The sequence below is a fragment of the Podarcis gaigeae genome (assembly GCF_964106915.1).
Source record: "Podarcis gaigeae genome assembly, chromosome: 4".
NCBI classification, from domain to species: domain Eukaryota; kingdom Metazoa; phylum Chordata; class Lepidosauria; order Squamata; family Lacertidae; genus Podarcis; species Podarcis gaigeae.
Genome location: NC_139677.1, coordinates 35,417,950 through 35,437,735, shown reverse-complemented (window position 1 = coordinate 35,437,735; position 19,786 = coordinate 35,417,950). Strand labels below are relative to the sequence as shown.

At 41.5% G+C, this 19,786-nt stretch overlaps 1 protein-coding gene across 4 annotated transcripts in view; it reads left to right on the top strand.

Moving 5' to 3' along the window:
- The window catches only part of OCA2 (OCA2 melanosomal transmembrane protein), a 161,710-nt gene that overhangs the window by 23,342 nt on the left and 118,582 nt on the right, over window positions 1–19,786 (top strand). For all 4 annotated transcript variants that reach the window (XM_083734250.1, XM_083734248.1, XM_083734251.1 and 1 more), the window contains exons 3-4: window positions 17,181–17,279; window positions 17,405–17,596. In XM_083734250.1, the coding sequence (XP_083590376.1) occupies window positions 17,181–17,279; window positions 17,405–17,596 (291 nt within the window). The remainder of the gene's footprint in view (window positions 1–17,180; window positions 17,280–17,404; window positions 17,597–19,786) is intronic.

Sequence of the window (19,786 nt, the reverse complement as noted above, 5' to 3'; positions counted from 1 at the left end):
CCCACAGCGCCACCCGCGTCCCTTTATTATTATTATTTTATTATTAAATACCTTGGTAGTACCTTGAAAGAAATCTGAGGTACAGAGTCACAATCAGAGCATCTGAAGATAGGAGGCAGGCTTGTAAATGCCTCTGCTCCCCCAGGCTCTCTTGTCTCTGTCACCAGGAAGAGCAGCAGCAGCCCTGGCAAGGGTGTCCCACCTTGTGAGGGACTAGTCCCCTGGCTAGTCTCACAGGCATTTCCCGGATGGGGCTCTTTCCTTCGTGTAGCCCTGCAATTCAGGAGGAGGATGGCAGTCTGAACACCTGAGGACTTGGAGAGGATGCTAAACATTTTTGCTCTCCTAGCTTCTCTTGGGTCTTCCATGAAGGGACAGAAACCGCATGGATAGTGGCAGTCTAAGGATGCACCCACTCAGTCCTAAAAATCCCAGCACCCTTAACAAACTAGAATTCCCAGGATTCTCTGGGGGAGAAGCCATGTGCTAGAAATGTGCTTTAGATGTATGGTGGGATGCAGTCTTAAAGTGAGAAAGCCTTGCTATGTGAAGTACTATATCTGTCTGATCTAGCAACCCAGTGGCGTAGCGTGGGGGGTGCAGGGGGGGCGGCCGCACCGGGCGCAACATCTGGGGGTTAGGGTTAGGGGGCGCAAATCCACGGGTTAGGGGGCACAAATCCACGGGTTAGGGGGCGCAAATCGACGGGTTAGGGGGCGCAAATTACTTGCCTTGCCCTGGGTGCTGACAACCCACGCTACGCCACTATAGCAACCATCTTCTTTGAGATCAGCTATTCTCTTGGAGTGATAGCTCAGAAATTCATAAATTGCCCAAGTACATCTGAAAATCTGAGGATCTGTGTATGTGTGTGGGAAACTGCACACATCTTTCCCCACTCCCTAGTAAGTCTTGCCTATTTCATTATTTACTACAGCCTTTACAAACCTGGTACCCTCCAGATATTTTGGAGTTGTGAACTTCCACCAGACTGCTGGGAGTTGTAGTCCTAAACAGCTGGAAGACACCAGGTTGCTGAAGGCTGGCATTTTGAACTTGGCTTGAAAACTTGGGTTAGTAAACACTGATGTGCCTGTATCCAAAACGATGCAGAGTGCCTTTCATCTCACAAAGGATGATACTGTAGAATTCAAACATTTTGTTGCCTGAGGTGAAAGATGCGAAAATGGAACACAAAATGTTCACCTTCCTTATGAGAAAAAGTTAAGTCCCTTGAGCCTTTTTTCAGTTTTAGACAAGGCAACCAAATGGCGCTGCTATCATCATCATTATCAGCCTCTTGAACTTCTGACACCATTTTGGTGTCCAACGCTGCCCCTCTCTACTGACTGCCTCTGTCCATGTTTGATCCCTGGCAGCTCCAGATTAAAGGATTGGGAGCAAGAGACTGAAAAGGCCTCTCTCTGGCACAGAGCCTGGAAAGCCAGAATAGACAATACTGGACTGGATGGACAAACATTTTGGTTTGATATACGGCAGCTTCTTGTGTTAGTAAGAAGGATCCGCAACACATAATGAACTTGCAGAATTTACTGCCACAAGATGTGGTATTGACAAAAGATTTACAGGGACTTAAAAGGGGATTACAACTAGATTTTGAGCCATTGCCTTGCCATTCAAGGGAGGCAAAACCAAGAGCAAAAAGTGTTTTGTTGGCTTCAGTAATAAATGAATGTTTTGTTTCGTATTTTCCTGCAACGTAAGGAGTGGGAAAGTGACATTGCTAAGGAGATGTAACAGTCAAGTGCCTGGAGAGACACATTCTCCTAGCAGTGCTCAGAACTATCTCTCTCACAAACATGCCATATACCAGGGGCTGTGCCCCTGATTTCTTCCCTCGACACCCCCTGCTACTCGCATCGGCTCAACAATGCCCCCATTCCCCATAGATCTTTTCCAGCTTCCCTTAGACCTCCTAAAAGCCCCCACCCCCTTACTGACCTCACCAGCTTCCTACTTCCCTTAGACTTGGCAGCAGAAGGGTTGGATGAGAAGTTGGCCAACATGCAATGGTAGCGAGGAAGAAGCATGACTTTCCTGTGCCCACCTTGGGTCTCATCAGTCAGTCAGCAACAGGCTGTGGAGGGGCAGAAGTGTGGGCTAGGGATTTTGGGGGTGTCCCTTCAGGCAGAGGTGCCACTCCTGAGACACGCTCCCTTTCCATGCATGCTGCTGACTTATGTGTGCTGTTTGGGATGTGGTAGCAGTGCCCACTGTTTCTGGTCACCTTCCTAATTGACTTCTTGGGACGAGGTGACAAAAATAGCAGTGGATCACCACACTGGCCAGGGAGGAGGAAGGTGACCAGTGACAATGCTAGCCACTCTGGGACACTGGATCTTGGGAGCAGTAGCACCTGGGCTGACAAGTGGAGAAATGGAGCAAAATCTCCATGCCTTCTGCAGAGACGATTTATTTGCTTTGTGAGCATTTGAGAGGCATTCAGGAGGATATATGAGAGAATAAAATGCCAGTTGCTTTAATTCATCGGGAGGCGCAACCAGGAAGTCCGCATCCCGGCTCTGTATAAAGACTCAAAGCAAAGATGTTTAACTTTCTAATGCCCTGGAAACCACGTCTTTAAAAGGCACTAATCTGAGCATCAATTGAATTTAGCTCATCCTTGCTACCTGTGGATTTTACCCTTTACTTGTGGATATATCTCCTTTTCTTGTGGATTTACAAAATCATTGAGAGACCCCGGTAATCGGGTTGCCAGACTACTAGAGCTACTAAATTGCTAGAACTGTCAGGTTGTTGGAATTGCTACAGTGGATTGCTACATCGAACTGTTACATTGGAAACTCGCACCTTTTGAGACATTGTAGATATTCAAGGATTGGCTCTGCAAAGATTAAAGGACTAAGAAGGTTTTTGGGAGTTTGAGGCTGCTTGATATTGATATTAATATTTGAGAGACTTTGAACAATTTGGGCAAATTGTATGAACAGAAACTTCTTCTCTTTTAAGAAACAGTTAGTGTCCCTCTAGTGGAATACTGAAACTCTGCAACTGCTGGGGGAATTTTCCATCCAGGGACTTGTGGATTCCCATGGGAATTGCTAATCGTGAGACTGACCTTGGCGCATAGACAGTGGTGGGATGAGTTGGAAGACAAGATCAGGCAAAGCCAAAACACAACAAACTACTATAACTTCACAGCTGCGCAGATCATCGGTTCCTATTGTCTCCGTGACACAACAGGAAGATTTAGAGCAAGCAAGGCCTGAAGGAATGGCCACAGGTGGAGACACATCAGTATTAGATAAAATTATTGGAAAATTAGATGATCTGTGTAAGCAAGTGAATGAACATTCATCTAAACTAGACCAAAATACAGCTAGTGTAAACAACTTGACTCAACAAGTCGGCTTAAATGCACAAGCCATTGGGAAACTCTTGGAAACCACTACAGAAAATCGCAAAATTGCTGAAGAGGCTAAACAGAAAGTAGAGGCCGTGGAACAGGAAATAAAACCTATGCGCAAACAGATTGGTGAACATCAGGCCTACCTGTCTATGGTAGAATTAAAAAGTAAGGAAAATAATCTGAGACTGAGGTCAGTTCCAGAACTTGAAAAGGGAGATTTAATCGAATATTTGACAAAATAATTTGCAGAATTTTGGTCTTTGGAAGAAGATGAAGACTTTAAAATTGTAAGTGCATTCAGACTTGGAAAAGGAGGGAGGAAGGTTAAGTCTAGAGACTGCCTGATCTCCCTCAGAACGAAGGTAGAAAGAGATAAGATACTGAGTGCACACTTTCAAAAGACCTTGGAAATTCAGGATTATAAAGTGGAAATCTACAAGGACATCCCGAAACACTTATTGGAACTTAGATCTGATTACAGAGATTTGGTGACACTATTGAGAAGCAATAAAATCATTTTTAGATGGGAGTTACCCCAGGGACTATCTTTTACGTTCAGGGGGAAGAAAGTCAAAATCAAAACAGCTGAAGACAAGGAAAATTTTTTGAGTGACTACGGAGAAGACCTTCAGAAAGGGACTGAAGGTGAATTATGAGCCTTAGGACCTGGACCACTAAGTTGTGCACCTACACCTTTGGGGTCTGAGGACCTTGAGAAAGTGATACCACCGCCAAAGGGAGAATAGAATTACTTCAACATGTCTCTGCAACTACTAAGTTGGAACATTCATGGCTGTAACTCCCCGGAGAAAAGGAAGAAGATATTTCATTTATTAAAAAAGGAACAATTAGACTTAATCTGCCTACAAGAAACACATGTGACTAGGCTTCACAGGAAAGTTTTAATTAACAAGAGACTGGGCCAAGAATTTATTTCATCTGACAGAGTGAAGAAGAGAGGAGTTGTTATCTACGCAAGAGAAAGCCTATCACCAAAATTCCTTTTTAAAGATGAACATGGAAGAATTTTGGCAATTGAAATTCAAGTACAAGGAGAAATTTTTTTGATTTTGGGAATTTATGCACCAAATGAGGGGAAGTCAGAATTTTACAAGAAGTTGCATGAGACAATGCTGGAGCATATTGACTACAATAATATTATTATGATGGGAGACATGAATGGGGTGGTATCTACGAACATGGACAAAGCGCAAAGTCAAAGTATAACAAAAGAGGGCAGACTACCAAAGACTTTTTTCGAATTAACTGACAACATGGATCTGATTGATATTTGGAGAACAAAAAACCCCCTAGGAAGAGAAGAGACCTTCTTCTCTGAAGCTAAAATGACATGGACAAGAATTGACCAAATATGGATAACTAGAGGACTGGCACCGAAGACTAGAAAAGTGGAAATCTGCCCCAAAACCTGCTCCGACCATAATGCTGTAAAGATGGAAATGAGACTAACTACGACTGGTTCCTTCAGATGGAAGATGAATGACACCTTATTAAGAGATCAAGAGATTGTTAAGAAGGCCCCCAAAAATTTGAAGGACTACTTTGAAGTAAACTTGAAAACCACAGTGGAAAAAAGAGTAATCTGGGATGCAAGCAAAGCGGTTATGAGGGGGTTTCTGATACAGCAGAATGCAATAAAAAAGAGAACCCAAAATGAGAAAAAAGACAGAATTTTGGAAAAAATAAAAGAAGGAGAGAAAAAATTAAGATCGAAACCAAAGTCACAGGAGATCCTGAGAGAAATTAAACTATATCAAGTACAATATATGAAATTAGTAAACCAAGAAGTCGAATGGAAAATTAAGCAAATGAGGCAAAAAACCTTTGAATCGGCAAATAAATGTGGAAAACTGCTGGCATGGCAGTTGAAAAAAAGACAGAAGCTGAATACGGTTACTAACCTCGAGATTGAAGGGAGGAATATCCAGAATCCTGTGGAGATTAGAAAGTGCTTCCAGAGATACTTCAAACAACTTTACACACAGGGGCCGCAGAAAGAGACTGATATAGACCAATTTTTAAGAACTAATGGATTACAAAAACTATCTCAAGAAAACAAGGCAATACTGAACCATAAGATAACGGAACAGGAGATTGAAGGTGCCATCCAGAACATGCAACTGGGCAAGTCTCCAGGGCCGGACGGGTTAACCTCCAAGTATTATAAGACTTTGAAAGACTATTTAATTCAACCATTAAAGGAGGTGTGCAATGAGATTATGGAGGGGAAGAAGGCACCAGAGTCGTGGAAAGAAGCTTTCATCACACTCATACCAAAATCCGAAGCTGAAAAGGCACAACTTAAGAACTACCGTCCCATATCCCTTTTAAATGTGGATTACAAAATTTTTGCAGACATTTTAGCCAATAGATTGAAAAGAGTGTTAAATGAAGTAATACACAAAGATCAGGCAGGCTTTCTCCCAGGCAGACATTAGTCTGATAATACAAGGAACATTATTGACATATTGGAGCTATTGCAAACGAACACTAATACAAAAGCAGTGTTAATTTTTATTGATGCGGAGAAGGTCTTTGATAATATTTCTTGGAGTTTTATGAAGAAAAATCTTAAGGGAATGGGTGTGGGACGAGGGTTTGAAAATAGTTTAGAAGCAATCTATTCGGAACAAAATGCAAAATTGATAGTTAATTTTGTGGTGTCAGAAGAGATTAAAATTGAAAAAGGAACACGACAGGGTTGCCCTATCTCTCCATTGCTATTTATCTCGGTCCTGGAGGTGCTCTTGAATATGATTAGGAAGGACCAGTTGATCAAAGGAATTCAGGTCGGAGCTAAACAATATAAACTTAAAGCCTTCACAGATGACCTGGTTTTGACGCTACAGGAGCCAGAATCTAGTACGAAAAGAGTTTTAGAACTGATTCAGGAGTTTGGTCAGGTGGCAGGATTTAAATTAAATAAGCAAAAAACTAAGGTATTGGAGAAAAATATGACCTTAATGGAAATAGAAAGGCTTCAGAAAGAGACAGATCTAAATGTGGTGAAGAAAGTGAAATACCTAGGGATAAATATGACAGCCAAAAATCTGAATCTATTTAAAGATAATTAAGAAAAATGTTGGTCAGAGGTTAAAAAAGATTTAGAAATCTGGTCAAAACTGAAGCTCTCCTTGTTGGGTCGAATTGCTGCTATAAAGATGAATGTGTTGCCAAAAATGTTGTTTTTGTTTCAAACTTTGCAGATTGTGGACAGGATGGACTGTTTCAAGAGGTGGCAGAGAGATATTTCTAAGTTTGTCTGGCAGGGCAAAAAAGCCCAGAATAAAATTTAAAATATTGACTGATGCTAAAGAAAGAGGGGGTTTTGCCCTGCCGGACATGAAGCTATATTATGAATCAGCAGCATTCTGCTGGATGAAGGACTGGCTACTTCTTGAAAACACTGACATTCTGGATTTGGAAGGGTTTAACAATGCGTTTGGGTGGCATGCATATCTGTGGTACGACAAGGTTAGAGCTCATAAAGCATTCAAGAACCATATTGTCAGGAAAGCAGTTTTTAATGTCTGGACAAGATACAAAGATTTATTAGAAAACAAGACCCCAAGGTGGTTGTCACCTATGGAAGCTAAGGCTCTGAAAGGACTCAATATGGAGGCCAAATGGCCGAAATATTGGGAGATACTAGAACAAAATGGAGACACATGGAGATTGCAGAGTTTTGAGAAACTAAAAGATAAAGTGCGAGATTGGCTACACTATTACCAAATTAGAGAGGTTTTTAATATGGATAAAAAAATAGGTTTCCAGGTGGAAAAATCGAAATTAGAAATGGAATTGTTAGAACCTAAAACCAAGGTACTGTCAAGAATGTATAACTTGCTGTTAAAGTGGAATACTCAGGATGAAACGTTCAAATCAGCTATGATTAAGTGGGCACAAGACATTGGTTATAACATTATGTTTGCTGACTGGGAACGGGTATGGACCACTGGTGTGAAATTCACGGCATGTAATGCCTTGAAAGAAAATATTATGAAAATGATTTATAGGTGGTACATGACACCAGTCAAGCTTGCAAAGATATACCATTTGCCTTTCAATAAGTGTTGGAAATGTAAGGAAACTGAGGGAACATTCTTTCACCTCTGGTGGACGTGCCCAAAGGTTAAGGCTTTCTGGGAAATGATCTATAATGAACTGAAAAAGGTATTTAAGTATACCTTTCTTAAGAAACCAGAGGCCTTTCTCTTGGGCATTGTCGGCCAGATGGTGTTAAAGAAGGATAGAACCTTCTTTATGTATGCAACAACAGCAGCAAGAATACTTATCGCAAAGTACTGGAAGACACAAGATTTGCCCACCCTGGAAGAATGGCAGATGCAATTGATAGACTACATGGAACTGGCAGAAATGACTGGCAGAATCCGAGACACGGGAGAAGAACAAACGGAAGAGGATTGGAAGAAATTTAAAGACTATCTGCAAAAACATTGCAAACTATTTGAATGTTAAAGTGATGCAAGATATAAAGTTAGTGTGGCATTAGTGACATAGCTGAAAGGAATATGTAAAGATGTTTTTTGAGTAAGAACTAAAGAAATATAGCAAAATTAATCAATGTTAAAAAGATGGGGATTGGAAGATAAGTGGTTAATAGCGGTAATTTAAAAGAATTTAAAAAGGTAATTTAAAAGAAAATAAGCAATATTAAAATTAGTTAAAATAGAGGAAGGATTTGCTGAAAATAAATTAGAAACTGGAATACAGAAAGGGGAGGTGTGAGGAAGTCGGGAAAGTAAGCAACAAGAAATTAAGATTTGAATTTATATATCTTTGTTTTTTATGTTTTATATTGTTTTTGTCTGTAATTGTGTTGTTTTGTTTTGTCATGATAAAATTTGTTTAAACCTTAATAAAAATTATTTAAAAAATAATAATAATAATTCATCGGTTTGCCAACCCTAATATGTTTCCTGTGTGCAACTTTTCTTCTTTGCGCTCAAATAAATACGTATCTAACAAATAGGTTTGCTAACCTTGATTCTTTTCTGTGAAGAAAATCTGACTATTTATGTTTCTCTCTCTGTGACGACAACAGAAATGCAAAGCTGTATTCTCCAGCATTTCACTGCGGCTGTGTGCCCCCCCCCCTGCAAGCCTCCCTAAAGATATCTGGCTGCTCATGCTGAGAGACTGACTGCATGACTAGATAGTCCTGCATGGCAGTTCTTATGCAACAGATGCCAGTAGCATCACCAAAGAGACATTTCTCCAATGGGTTTGGTTTTTTGCTTGCATGTGAGGTGAGCCATTACTCTTGTCCCTTGGGAAGAATGTTCTATGTAGTAGAAAACTCCAGCAAAGGATCTGCAAGCCTGAATGAATTCATCTTTTCTATATTCTTAGGATGAGTACTTCAGCAGCTATTGTTGATTTACGTAATGTGCGTTTCCCAAGGTTCTAAAGAAATAATAATAATAATAATAATAATAATAATAATACCAGCAGCCTTAGATAGATCCAGACATTATTCTTTATAGGAGCAATAGGAGCAACTTCACCCGCTTCAGTCATGCCACCGACATGTGAGCACCAATCCTCTTTAGGGTTTTATTGACAGCTGTTTCATCATGTAAACCTCTTAGAGTGAAAACCATGAACGTGATTTTAATGAATATGTCTGATAAAAGGAATGGTAAAGCCAAGGTGGGGTGGGAGGAGGAGAGTTGGAAAAGCAGTTTTCCTTTGAATTATTAGTTGTATTTATGTTGGTTTTTTTTTTATGATCAGCGCTGCAAGGAATATACAGATTGGATCAGCAAAGATCCAGAGGATCTCTCTCTCTCTCTCTCTCTCTCTCTCTCTCTCTCTCTCTCTCTCTCTCTCTCTTCCTCCCTCATTCTCTCTCTGTGTTTTACACATTGCTAGGGCATTTCCCCTCATGATACAGGATAGCTACATTTGCTTCAATTTCCAAGAGAAAATGCAGAATGGGTGCTACTAAGGCTAGCCAAATCAGAGTGTGATTTTGAAAGCTTTTCCTCTTTCATCCAAATAAGTTGGATTAAATTAAAAAGAGAATCCTTTCCCCTCTTTTCATGTCTCTTGTCTGGATTCAACATAGCAGCCCCATTATTATTATTATTATTATTATTATTATTATTATTATTATTATTACAAAAAAAATTCCTTCCAGTAGCACCTTAAAGACCAACTAAGTTAGTTCTTGGTATGAGCTTTCGTGTGCATGCACACTTCTTCAGAAGTAGAAAGCTCATACCAAGAACTAACTTAGTTGGTCTTTAAGGTGTTACTGGAAGGAATTTTTTTTGTTTTGACTATGGCAGACCAACACGGCTACCTATCTGTAACTATTATTATTATTATTATTAGCCCCAGTTTGATTTCTGCTTTTTTAATTACTCTTTTTTCTTTAATGGATTATGAAGTGCATTGGAAACTGCAGTACCTATACCCCAAAGGTGTTGGGTAAACTTACAGGGGGAAAAGAAAAGAAATTTTTAAATGGCAAATCTTTAGAGCAACCTTTTAAGGAGCTTCTGTTTCTTTTACCACAGGTTGAATAGCAATGTGTATCCAGAAGGTTGCTATTCCAAATCTGTTCATAGTTGTATAACAGTTTTAAAGAGGATTATAGAGCCAGAAATATTTTCTCTAGTCTATTTAGTTAGAATATCTCATAGTCCATATTACAAGAAATATGGCCAATTTTATATACATTTTACATGTTTAATCTATATAGACAACATCTCTTCCCTGCCTTGCAACACACATAGGTTGCATTAGACAGCCAATCTTGTATTTGTTTTGGAGCGTCACCTTCCAAATATATGTAAACCTAATTGAGTTGTGTGAAGCCACGGGAAAGACTCTGGATCCAGAGCTGCACATGAGTATGTGCAGAGTGCATTTCTTTTCATTTGCATTATTATTACAGCTAGCTCCAATTCATCTAATTGCAAAGGCTTCCTGGGCAGGCTGTGGCTTCCAGTGCAGCTTGATCTTTGCAAACTTCTCATTTTAGAATTGACGACTGTGCTGTGTTACGTATAATCCTGGCTTGCTTAACTACTTATTGGCTATAATGCAGAAGCTGGTGACTCACCCAGGATCATCTGCTGTGTTTAGGGACTTTGGCGGGATTTGAGTGCCAGTGTTGTTGGCCTCCCTCGGACCTAACTCTGATTTTGTTTACAGTTGCCCCAGTTTGAGACGATGCTCTCTATAAAATGGCATTACCGTTGCATCATTTAATTTTATTTATAATGGTACTTATAAACCACCAACTAATAAGAAAAAACATGAGGGTTCATTGGATGAACTGTGTCTCTCTCTAAAGGAGTGTTTCCCAAACTTGGGTCTCCGGCTGTTTTTGGACTACAGTTCCCATCATCCCTGAACACTGGTCTTGTTAGCTAGGGATGATGGGAGTTGTAGTCCAAAACCATCTGAAGACCCAAGTTTGGGAAACCCTGGCCTAGTCAGTCAAAATGCTGCTTTGGATCTGGTTACTTCACTTAGTGCTCCATTGCTTTCACATCATTACAGATGTGAGGAATGGTAGATGGGATGTTTTCGAACAATTCAGCCAACATGGCAGGGTGGGTGAACAAACATGGAAACTGAATGGTTGGAAAGCTGGTGGCACTGCACATATCCCATCTACTGGGTGTGCAAATGCATTTTGGTGAATGGTAGGTGAAATTGGGAACAGAGGACTGTGAATTATGAATATTTTAGAGCTGGCACATTTTGTAACATTGAACACCTGCTTTGCCAACTCTCCATTTACTCTATAAATAAATTCCCAATATTGTGTTGAGCCAGTTTGCTGCTTAGTCTCCTTCCCACCTGACCTCTTTAGCTCACTCTTCAATGACTTCCAGAGACATTAATTAGATTTGTGTCACTGATACTGCAGAGGTGACATTAAAGCAATGACCTGTGATTTAGATCAACATCTTGTGCCTCATCTGAGAGGAGCATATAGCTTTTGCTCGGCACCAAATTATTAACAGCAACAACAGCGTATCTCGGGCTCAACTTTTAAATCGTCTTTTAAGAGGTTGTTGAGTTTCCTTATGCACCTCAGTGCAACGGCAGATATTCAACTGTAAACTTGGCTTGAAAGTGCATGTGTGACCCACCAAGCCATCCACATTGGGCACCTAAGTGCTTGGTTAGCCCCATTTTTGCTGTCACACAGAAGCAGATAAACCATACTTGAAATGGGCTTGTTTGCTTTGGTACAGAAACGGTACAGGTTAGCTGTGCACCTTTTCCCTATCTAATAATAATAGTAATAATAATAATTTATACCCCTCCCATCTGGCTGGCTTTCCCCAGCAACTCTGTGTGGCTTCAAGCACTTATAAAAAAATAATAAAACATCAAACATTAAAAACTTCCTTCAGATGTCTTCTAAAAGTTGTGTAGTTATTTATAACCAGGTTGGGTTGGCTGGGATAGCAGGCTTGTTGGTTTTTGAATGTCTTATGTAGATTTTTCAATTTCGTTGCTCTGTATGGGACAATGACAATAAAGATTATCGTATCGCATTTATCTCTTTGACATCTGATGGGAGGCTGTTTCACAGGCTGGGAACCAGTGCCTGGTTCCCCGTAGCTTCACTTCTCGCAGTGAGGGAACAGTCAGAAGACCGTTGGAGGTTCTATATAGTCATGTAAAAGTCATGTGCACAATGGATATATATCTGTTTGTATGAAACTGGGCTTGGAATGGGTCCCTGTTAAGTTTTTTTTAAGGGGAAGGTCTGTAACCTCGTATGCAGAATGTCCCAGAATCTATCCTTCAGCTGGGGCTGGTCTCCTGTCAGAATCACTGAAAAACTTCTGCTGGTCGGTGTAGACAACTAGATAGAACTAGTGATCTGACTCAGTATGAGGCAATTTCCTGTGCTCGCATTAGGAATTGATTTTTGCCTTTGTCTGTTTAGCCCAAGTGGCAAGTGTTACAGCCACAATAAAGAACTCTAGTTTAGCCTTGTGTTTTGCCCTGGAGGAAGTATGGATTGATTTTATGCCACAAGGCAATACTCTCTGTTTTAAATGTGACAGCTACAATTATAAGCAACGGTTGTTTCTTGTACCCCTTATCTGCTACAAAGTTGTAGGGAGAGAATCACCTATCTCTGATGAACTTGTAACCTGAACAGTGTAATATTTACTGACCGATCCTACACATCAGTTACACTGAGGAGATGCACTCGCTGGTGAAATGTTCACCAAATTCTATTGTTATATGCCACTCCCAATCTCTGAGCGGTGCATGATTCCTGAGAGCTCCAGAAGCGGTTCACCCAGGGTCTGTGTTTCCTTTTGGAAATGAGGCACAGCAGAGACTGTGGTATCTTTATAATATATGGTTTATTTACACATATATACAACTTGAGCCTCCGATGGAGGGGTCCCCAGTATCACGCTCCAAGAGGGTCTGTGCAGGGACATGACTGTGATTTCATAGAATCATAGAGTTGGAGGAGACTTCCAGGGCCATCTACTACAACTCCCTGCAGTGCAGGAATCTCAACTAAAGCATCCAAGACTTTAAAATCTCCAGTGAAAGAGTGTCAACAACCTCTCAAAGGAGTTTGTTCCACTGCCAAACAGCTCTTACTGTTGGAAAGTTATTCCCGACAACACAAAGAAGACATGCCAGGCAATGCAGCAACCCCAGTGGACTCATTGTGGATGTCTGCAAAAGCACACATGCAACCCAGAAACACACTCCTGAGATTGCTGGTTTGAGTTCCTACAGAAGACAAGACCTTCCCTCCCTCCTCTCTGCCCAGAGAACTGGAAAGATGATCACAGCAGCGACTTCCCAAAGAAGCTGAAGCATAAGACAATACATAGTTGTCTTCACACAAAGTTTCAAGTCCTGCCAGAGGCTGGGAATACTCCCCACTCCCAAGACTGAAGAGACAAAGTTCCTGGTCTCCCATTTGGTCTGCATAGCTTTAACAAGACCCCCAATGTAGGATAAGGTTCTCAAGCTGCCTGCAGGATTCATCTGAAATGGAGTGGGAAAGTTTTGAAGATTTCCAGTCCTCTTGAATTTCCTTTCTGCTTTCTAGTTTCATCTAGCTGCCCTTCAAGTCAACAGAACACTGTGCACATTGTCAGTGAGCTTGATCAAGGCTTGTGTTTCCTAGGTACTTGAATCTTACCCCATCCCCTCAGTCCAAACAACAGCCCTAGCGATTCTGAGTGTAGCGAAAAGGTCTCTGGCTCCATTTCCCAGGGAACAAAGGCTCTGAATATGATTAATGTTCTGTCAGAATCCTTGAACCAGTTTGTTGAATAAGCATTTTAAAAGGTAATGTTATAAAGCCGAGGAGCAGACTCTGTGCTGAGGTTGTGTTTAGGGTTTTTGTTCACGCTCAGGCAGTTTCTGAGTTCTGACATGTGAAGAATGCTGGATTAATTTATAAGGCCTGCAAATGACCAGCTCATGATCATATATTAGGAGTTGTAATGCAAGCTCCATTAAGGTCTTTTCAAATGATTCATTTGGAGGAGGAGGGCTTGAAAACACACCTGGAACAACTGGACGAGCAACAAAACAACCAAGCCATCTGCCTGCCCCCTCTTCCAAGGGGAATAATAGATGGCTTCAAGTAGCTAATGTTAACATGGAGAAGCAAGATAAGCATTATCCCATCTTGCAGAGTCTGGAAAGTCTCTTCTTCACTGCTCTCCAAGACCAAGGGCTGGTGGTGATTACTTAATTTCAGCAAGCCAGTGCTCAAAATTACCTTCAAATGGATCAATATTCTGAAACCAAGTTTCGAACACATTTTCTGGTGGTTTTTTTTTTAAAATATATACATATTATTTAAAAATATATTTTATGGTAAATATATTACAAATTCAGTAAAGCATATAGAATTGAATTCATATGTTTTGCATGTTTATCCAGCTGAATAGGTCCTCGGCCTGAAACTGCAACCCCATAGTCACCTCTGACTGGACTTAGCTGTCCAGGGGTCCTTTACCTTTACCTTTACCAGCTGAATGAAATGGGTTTTTAGCTTAGTTTTAGAGCAATGGATAGGAAGCACAGGGTGAGATATTATCTCTATTTTTGTCATTCTAAAAATGTATAAATAAAGCCCACCTTCAGTAAAAGTTTGGGGGTGTACCAAAAAAGTAAGGGGGCAGTTTATCCCTAGGTAGACATTTATCTTTTGCCTGTATTCATTAACTCTTTATTAATACTAATAATGATCATTATTAGTGTTACTTGTGCAGGTCCTGCAGCAGCAGTGCACCAAGTAGGAGGGGGTCTATTTCTAGGGTTGCCAGGGGGCACAGCATCCTCCTACTGCCCTCCCCCGGTTATCTTTCCTGTCTCCTCTCTTTTCTCTTCCTCAGCTTCCCTTAGCTCCATTTAATTCCTTGTTCCCTCCATCTCACGCTTACTTTTCATTTCGCTACTCTTCCCCTGCTCCACCCTTCAATCACCCCTCTTCCCCCGCTTCTCCTCCATCTCTTACTTTCGCCACTTCTTTCCAGCCACTGTCCCTCCCCTCGGCATACTTCTATCAAAAGCGGGAAGAGCTGTAACCCTAAATGCTAAAATTTCCCAATAGTGAATGTGTGGAGGGGAAATGAAGAGGTGGGTGAGTCAAATTGGATAGCCTTTGTAGTGCCTTTGACCTAGGCAAGCTGCTTTGCAAAGTGCCAAATCTGGATCCGTACAGGAGTGCCAACCTGACCCCGCAACAGTGAGTGCCTGGGGCTGTGGGTACCATGCAGCGTGCATGGCCCTGGCACCAAAATTTGTGGGTACTTGGGCCCCAGGGGAGTTGGCGCCTATGCTGTATTTTCTTATCAATTCACACCCCTATACACATACCTTGAAATTCCCTAATGCAGTAGGATACAAAGGCAAATGCCACTCCCTTTTGTGATTCTTTTCTGCATTTTCTCATCTCCTGTAAGTGATAATGAGCAGGATTCCAGGTGTGCAACAGAGCAGGTAAGGGAGAAGTCTGGGGGACAGAATAAGCTGCTACTGCCTTGTCTTTTCACTGTACTGGGAATGACCGCTCCCCGCTTAAAACGGGGGGCGCCCTTTGCGTGGACGCGTGCAGCCCCTAGACCTGGAGCGGCTCCAACAGCATAGGCTGGGCTTTGCCTTCCCTCAGGTGGGATACCTGGAGGTCTCCGCCTACCTCAGTCAGTTGTCCAATCCCACCTGGGGGAAGAGTTGCCAAGGAGACCAGGCCAGGTAGGGGACTGGGGACTGGGGAGGGAGAACGCCCAATGCCTGAGCCAAGGTCTACCCACATTTGAAATTTAATAAAGTTGTGGCCAATTTAATCCCATGGCACGTTGTCTTGAGTCGTTATTCCACATGACGGGGGGACCGCGCAGGATCTGGGGACTCCGCCTGTCCACGCAAATTAAAAGCCCTTGTTCTCCAGTGTGTGACTGGACAACTCTAGTGTTGTGTCTGCACCAACTGCTCCCTCATTTCAACAGAAATGAAGAAACAGATATTTAAAACTATGTCTGGTAATTTTATGAGAATATCTCAGTGGGTGGCTTTTTGTAGCATCTGAACACTTGCAAGAAAGATTAGTTTCACGTATAATAAGAATTCAGTTAGGTCCAATAATGAGCTGGGCTCTGCATAGTTAATACGTTTCTGCGTCCAAATATTTTGAACCTTGATCTGCTGGGAAGCTCTTATGACATTGACCTCTGATTTCATCCGAGTCGTCGTCCTTGCATCTGAGGACAATTGTCTAGGATGTAGTCATTAAGTACAGTACACTTAACATCCGGAGAAGTTCCAAAGTGAACAATGGAGATGGTTTTGCTTGCCACAAACACACACCTTAGGTGAATTCATTAACTTTGTCTAGCATCTAATTGGTCAACAGCCTGGTTTGCACAACTTAGTAAACCAGGCTATGGCTTACTGGGACTGCAGGAATGTATGGGCTCACTGCTCTTCCCCAGTCCTTTTGGCTGCTGCTCTGCAATGAGTTAGGCTAAGATTTGGGTTTGTATGCTTTTAGGTGTAGCAAAATCTGACAATTCTAATTCCTCATTTTTTCCAAACATAAGTTCAGCCCTCTACATTTTCACATCAGTTTGTCATTTTATTTTTTAAAATGGTTCTCTGGAAAATTTATCAGCATTTTGGTGCAAAGCAATTTCCCCATGTGTATTCATTTCTATGCACACATTATTCTACTGTATACATTTTTGTACACATTGCTTGCCTGGAGAACTTGCATTGCTAAATTAAGAGAACTGTGCATTTTGAATGATGGCTGTGTTTTGGTTTCATGCATTGTTTCAGACAGTAAAAATTATAGGTTTACCTTTCACTGTGAACCAAACGTCTCCCCTATTCTTATGTGTCATCTTAACTAGGACTAGTGGTTAAGTTCTCTGCTCACTAACCACAAGCAATGGTTTAAAAAAACAACCATTTGTACAGCTTTGTGGAGGTGATTACAGTGGTACCTCGGGCTACATACGCTTCAGGTTACATATGCTTCAGGTTACAGACTCCGCTAACCCAGAAATAGTACCTCTGGTTAAGAACTTCGCCTCAGGATGAGAACAAAAATCTGTGCTCCAGTGGCGCAGCAGCAGGAGGAGGCCCCATTAGCTAAAGTGGTGCTTCAGGTTAAGAACAGTTTCAGGTTAAGTACGGACATCCGGAACAAATTAAGTACTTAACCCGAGGTACCACTGTACAATTGAAATTAACTACTTGTTTTTTGGGTTTTTTTAAGGTATCACTTCTCTTTGCCCAAATTCTTCAGCACAAGATCCAAAGATAATTGCTTTACGGAGAGGACGCCTCTGCTGAAAGTTTCCCCAGAAGAAAATGGGTGGGTAGGAGATCAGCTTTTTGCTGTTCCTTGATGTCTCAGGATTCACATCCTACCAATGGCATGGAATCTTGGAACAGTAGAGCCCAAGGTGTGTGTTGATATTTGTCAATGGTGTTTTTCAGGTTAAGATGCATGGCTGTTCATAACACAGATTTCACCACAGATGATGACTCTTGGGAAAACAGCTCTGCTGAGTTTGAGCAAAGGTCCCATCTGGGAAGTGAAATGCCCAGCTTGTCCAGATCTGCTTCCTCCTCAGAGAAATGTGAAATGTTGGACAACTTCCATGTAAAATTCAATTTAACCAAGATGAGGTATGAGCCAAACCTTTTGTTTTGTTTTGCCAGTATTGAGGGCTAAGGGAAATTGCCAAGAAATGGATTCCCCCCCCCCCCGTTTCAACAAATGAGTAAAATAACACTCCATATTTTTGTGTCATATCTTAGCATTGATTTCAAGGATATTGCACCAATGAAACTGATGATAAAATCTGTTCAGATTTATAGGCCCATGCAACAGTAGAGGCTAAGCAGACAATCACTTCTAAGCCATGATAGTTTATGTGACTAGAAAACCTGGTTCTCTGCAGATTTTCATGTTTGGAAGTAGTGCTGTCTGTATTTCATCTTGTGATCTGTCACTTTATGCTTCTGTTTAAAACTCAGCTTCTTAGCTTTCTTGCACAAAAGCATCTGTAACTCATGAAGGTAGGAGATATATGTGTAAGACAAAGTGAACAGCCTTTTGAAGTAGGAAGTTTTTGTGCATCTAGTTCAGAGATGGGGTCTTCCAGATGTAATTGGAGCTTCCATCATCCTTGACCATTGGCCATGATGGCTGAGTCTGGTGAGAGATGGGGTTTTATCCAATGCTGGCTTTCTGATTGCACAATAGGCTTCTGCTCTCTCAACAGAACTTTGCCCTGCTCTCCTTTTCCATGCTGCCCCCACTAAAAATCTGCTCCAGGTGGTTGGGGGACCCTTTGGAGCAGATTTGGGTAATGGTGGTTGTGCAGGGAGACAAGGGGAGGTGAATGCTGCTCACTCCCTATTGGATACATACAATCCATGGAGTGTTATGCATTCAGTGGTCTGTGTTTGCCTGGGCTTGAGTTTGGACTAAAGATTCTGAGCTCCTGGGTTCTGATTTGATACATGATGCCTAATCACAGAACATTTCAAGATTTGGGCCTCTGCCATTGGCCCTTGAACTCTTGAGTCATGATTCACAGCCAATCACATTTGGAGTGGGAGTGGCCCAGGCTTTCAGGAATGAATATAAGCAGTTGCTTTGCCCTTGTTTCCCAGTTATGTAGTTCAATAAAGGTTCTTGCTGTTATCACCATGTCTTGCCTTGTGGGAACCCACCTACACTTCAGAAAGCCACAGACTTCCCATCCTTGATATAGTGGGATGGTTCTAAACAATACACCCCCTCATTTTTAATCTGAGCAGCAAGTGCAGACTCTACCACATCTGATGAACTAACCGGAATACAGTCCATACTCCATTCAGTTATAATAAATGCAGCAGCTAATATTTCATTTGGTTAATTGCGTGCGTGCGCACACACACAATAGCCTAGTTATCAAGAAGGAAGATTAAAACCCTTAGTATCTGCTAATGATATGTATTGTGCCCAATATTTGTGTGTGTTGGTACCTTTCCTTCTTAACCTTCGCTTTTCTATTTTCATTATGGATATATGAATGCATTGGAAGCAGCAGGCTATTTCCTTGTTCTGTATCATTGCTGTGTAAGCACAGTGAGATGCAATTGCCCTAGTTACATAGAGCAGTTGGCAGCTACGCCAGCATTGTTTCCTTTATGCTGCAGCAGAAAGGTGCTCCTGACAAATTGCTCCCCAAAATATTTTCGATCCCGTATTATTGAATAAACATACTAGGGCTGCCAGTTGCTGAGATGGCCTAAATCTGCAAAACTCGATTGAGTGCTCTGAGCCATGCATGCTGAAGGCCTAAAGAACAAGAATATTAGCTAGAGATCAGAGGCCTTGAAGGGGCAGAGCAAGCAGAGTGAATGCCTGAGTCCAAGCACCTCAGATGAGCAGCCATGTGCTTTTCTGTGGAGAACAGTTCAATGGGAAGGGCAAGGGAACGATTCCTACCTGTTATAGCAGGCTCAGGAGAACTACGCCTGTACAAATGGGAAAAGAAAAGATGGGGAAACATGTATTGGTTGGTGTGCAAGGATAAGGGTGACTTGGACATCTGTTCATATCTCTCCTGCAAGTTTAATGTCTTGCTGGCTCAGATTTTGAGGTCTAAAGTAGTACTTTCAAGAGTGGAAAGAAATGTCAGCCCCAAACTTCCTAAAAGTGCTGCTATGGATATTAGAGAAAAACAGATTTGCTATTATGATCCCAGAAGTCTCTCTGCTCATGCTTAATGCATCATTCCATTTTGTTGAAATGAACCTTGGAACATTCTTTGCTGCTTAAACAACCTGCCTAGTCAACATAGATATTTATTTATCTGCAATTCA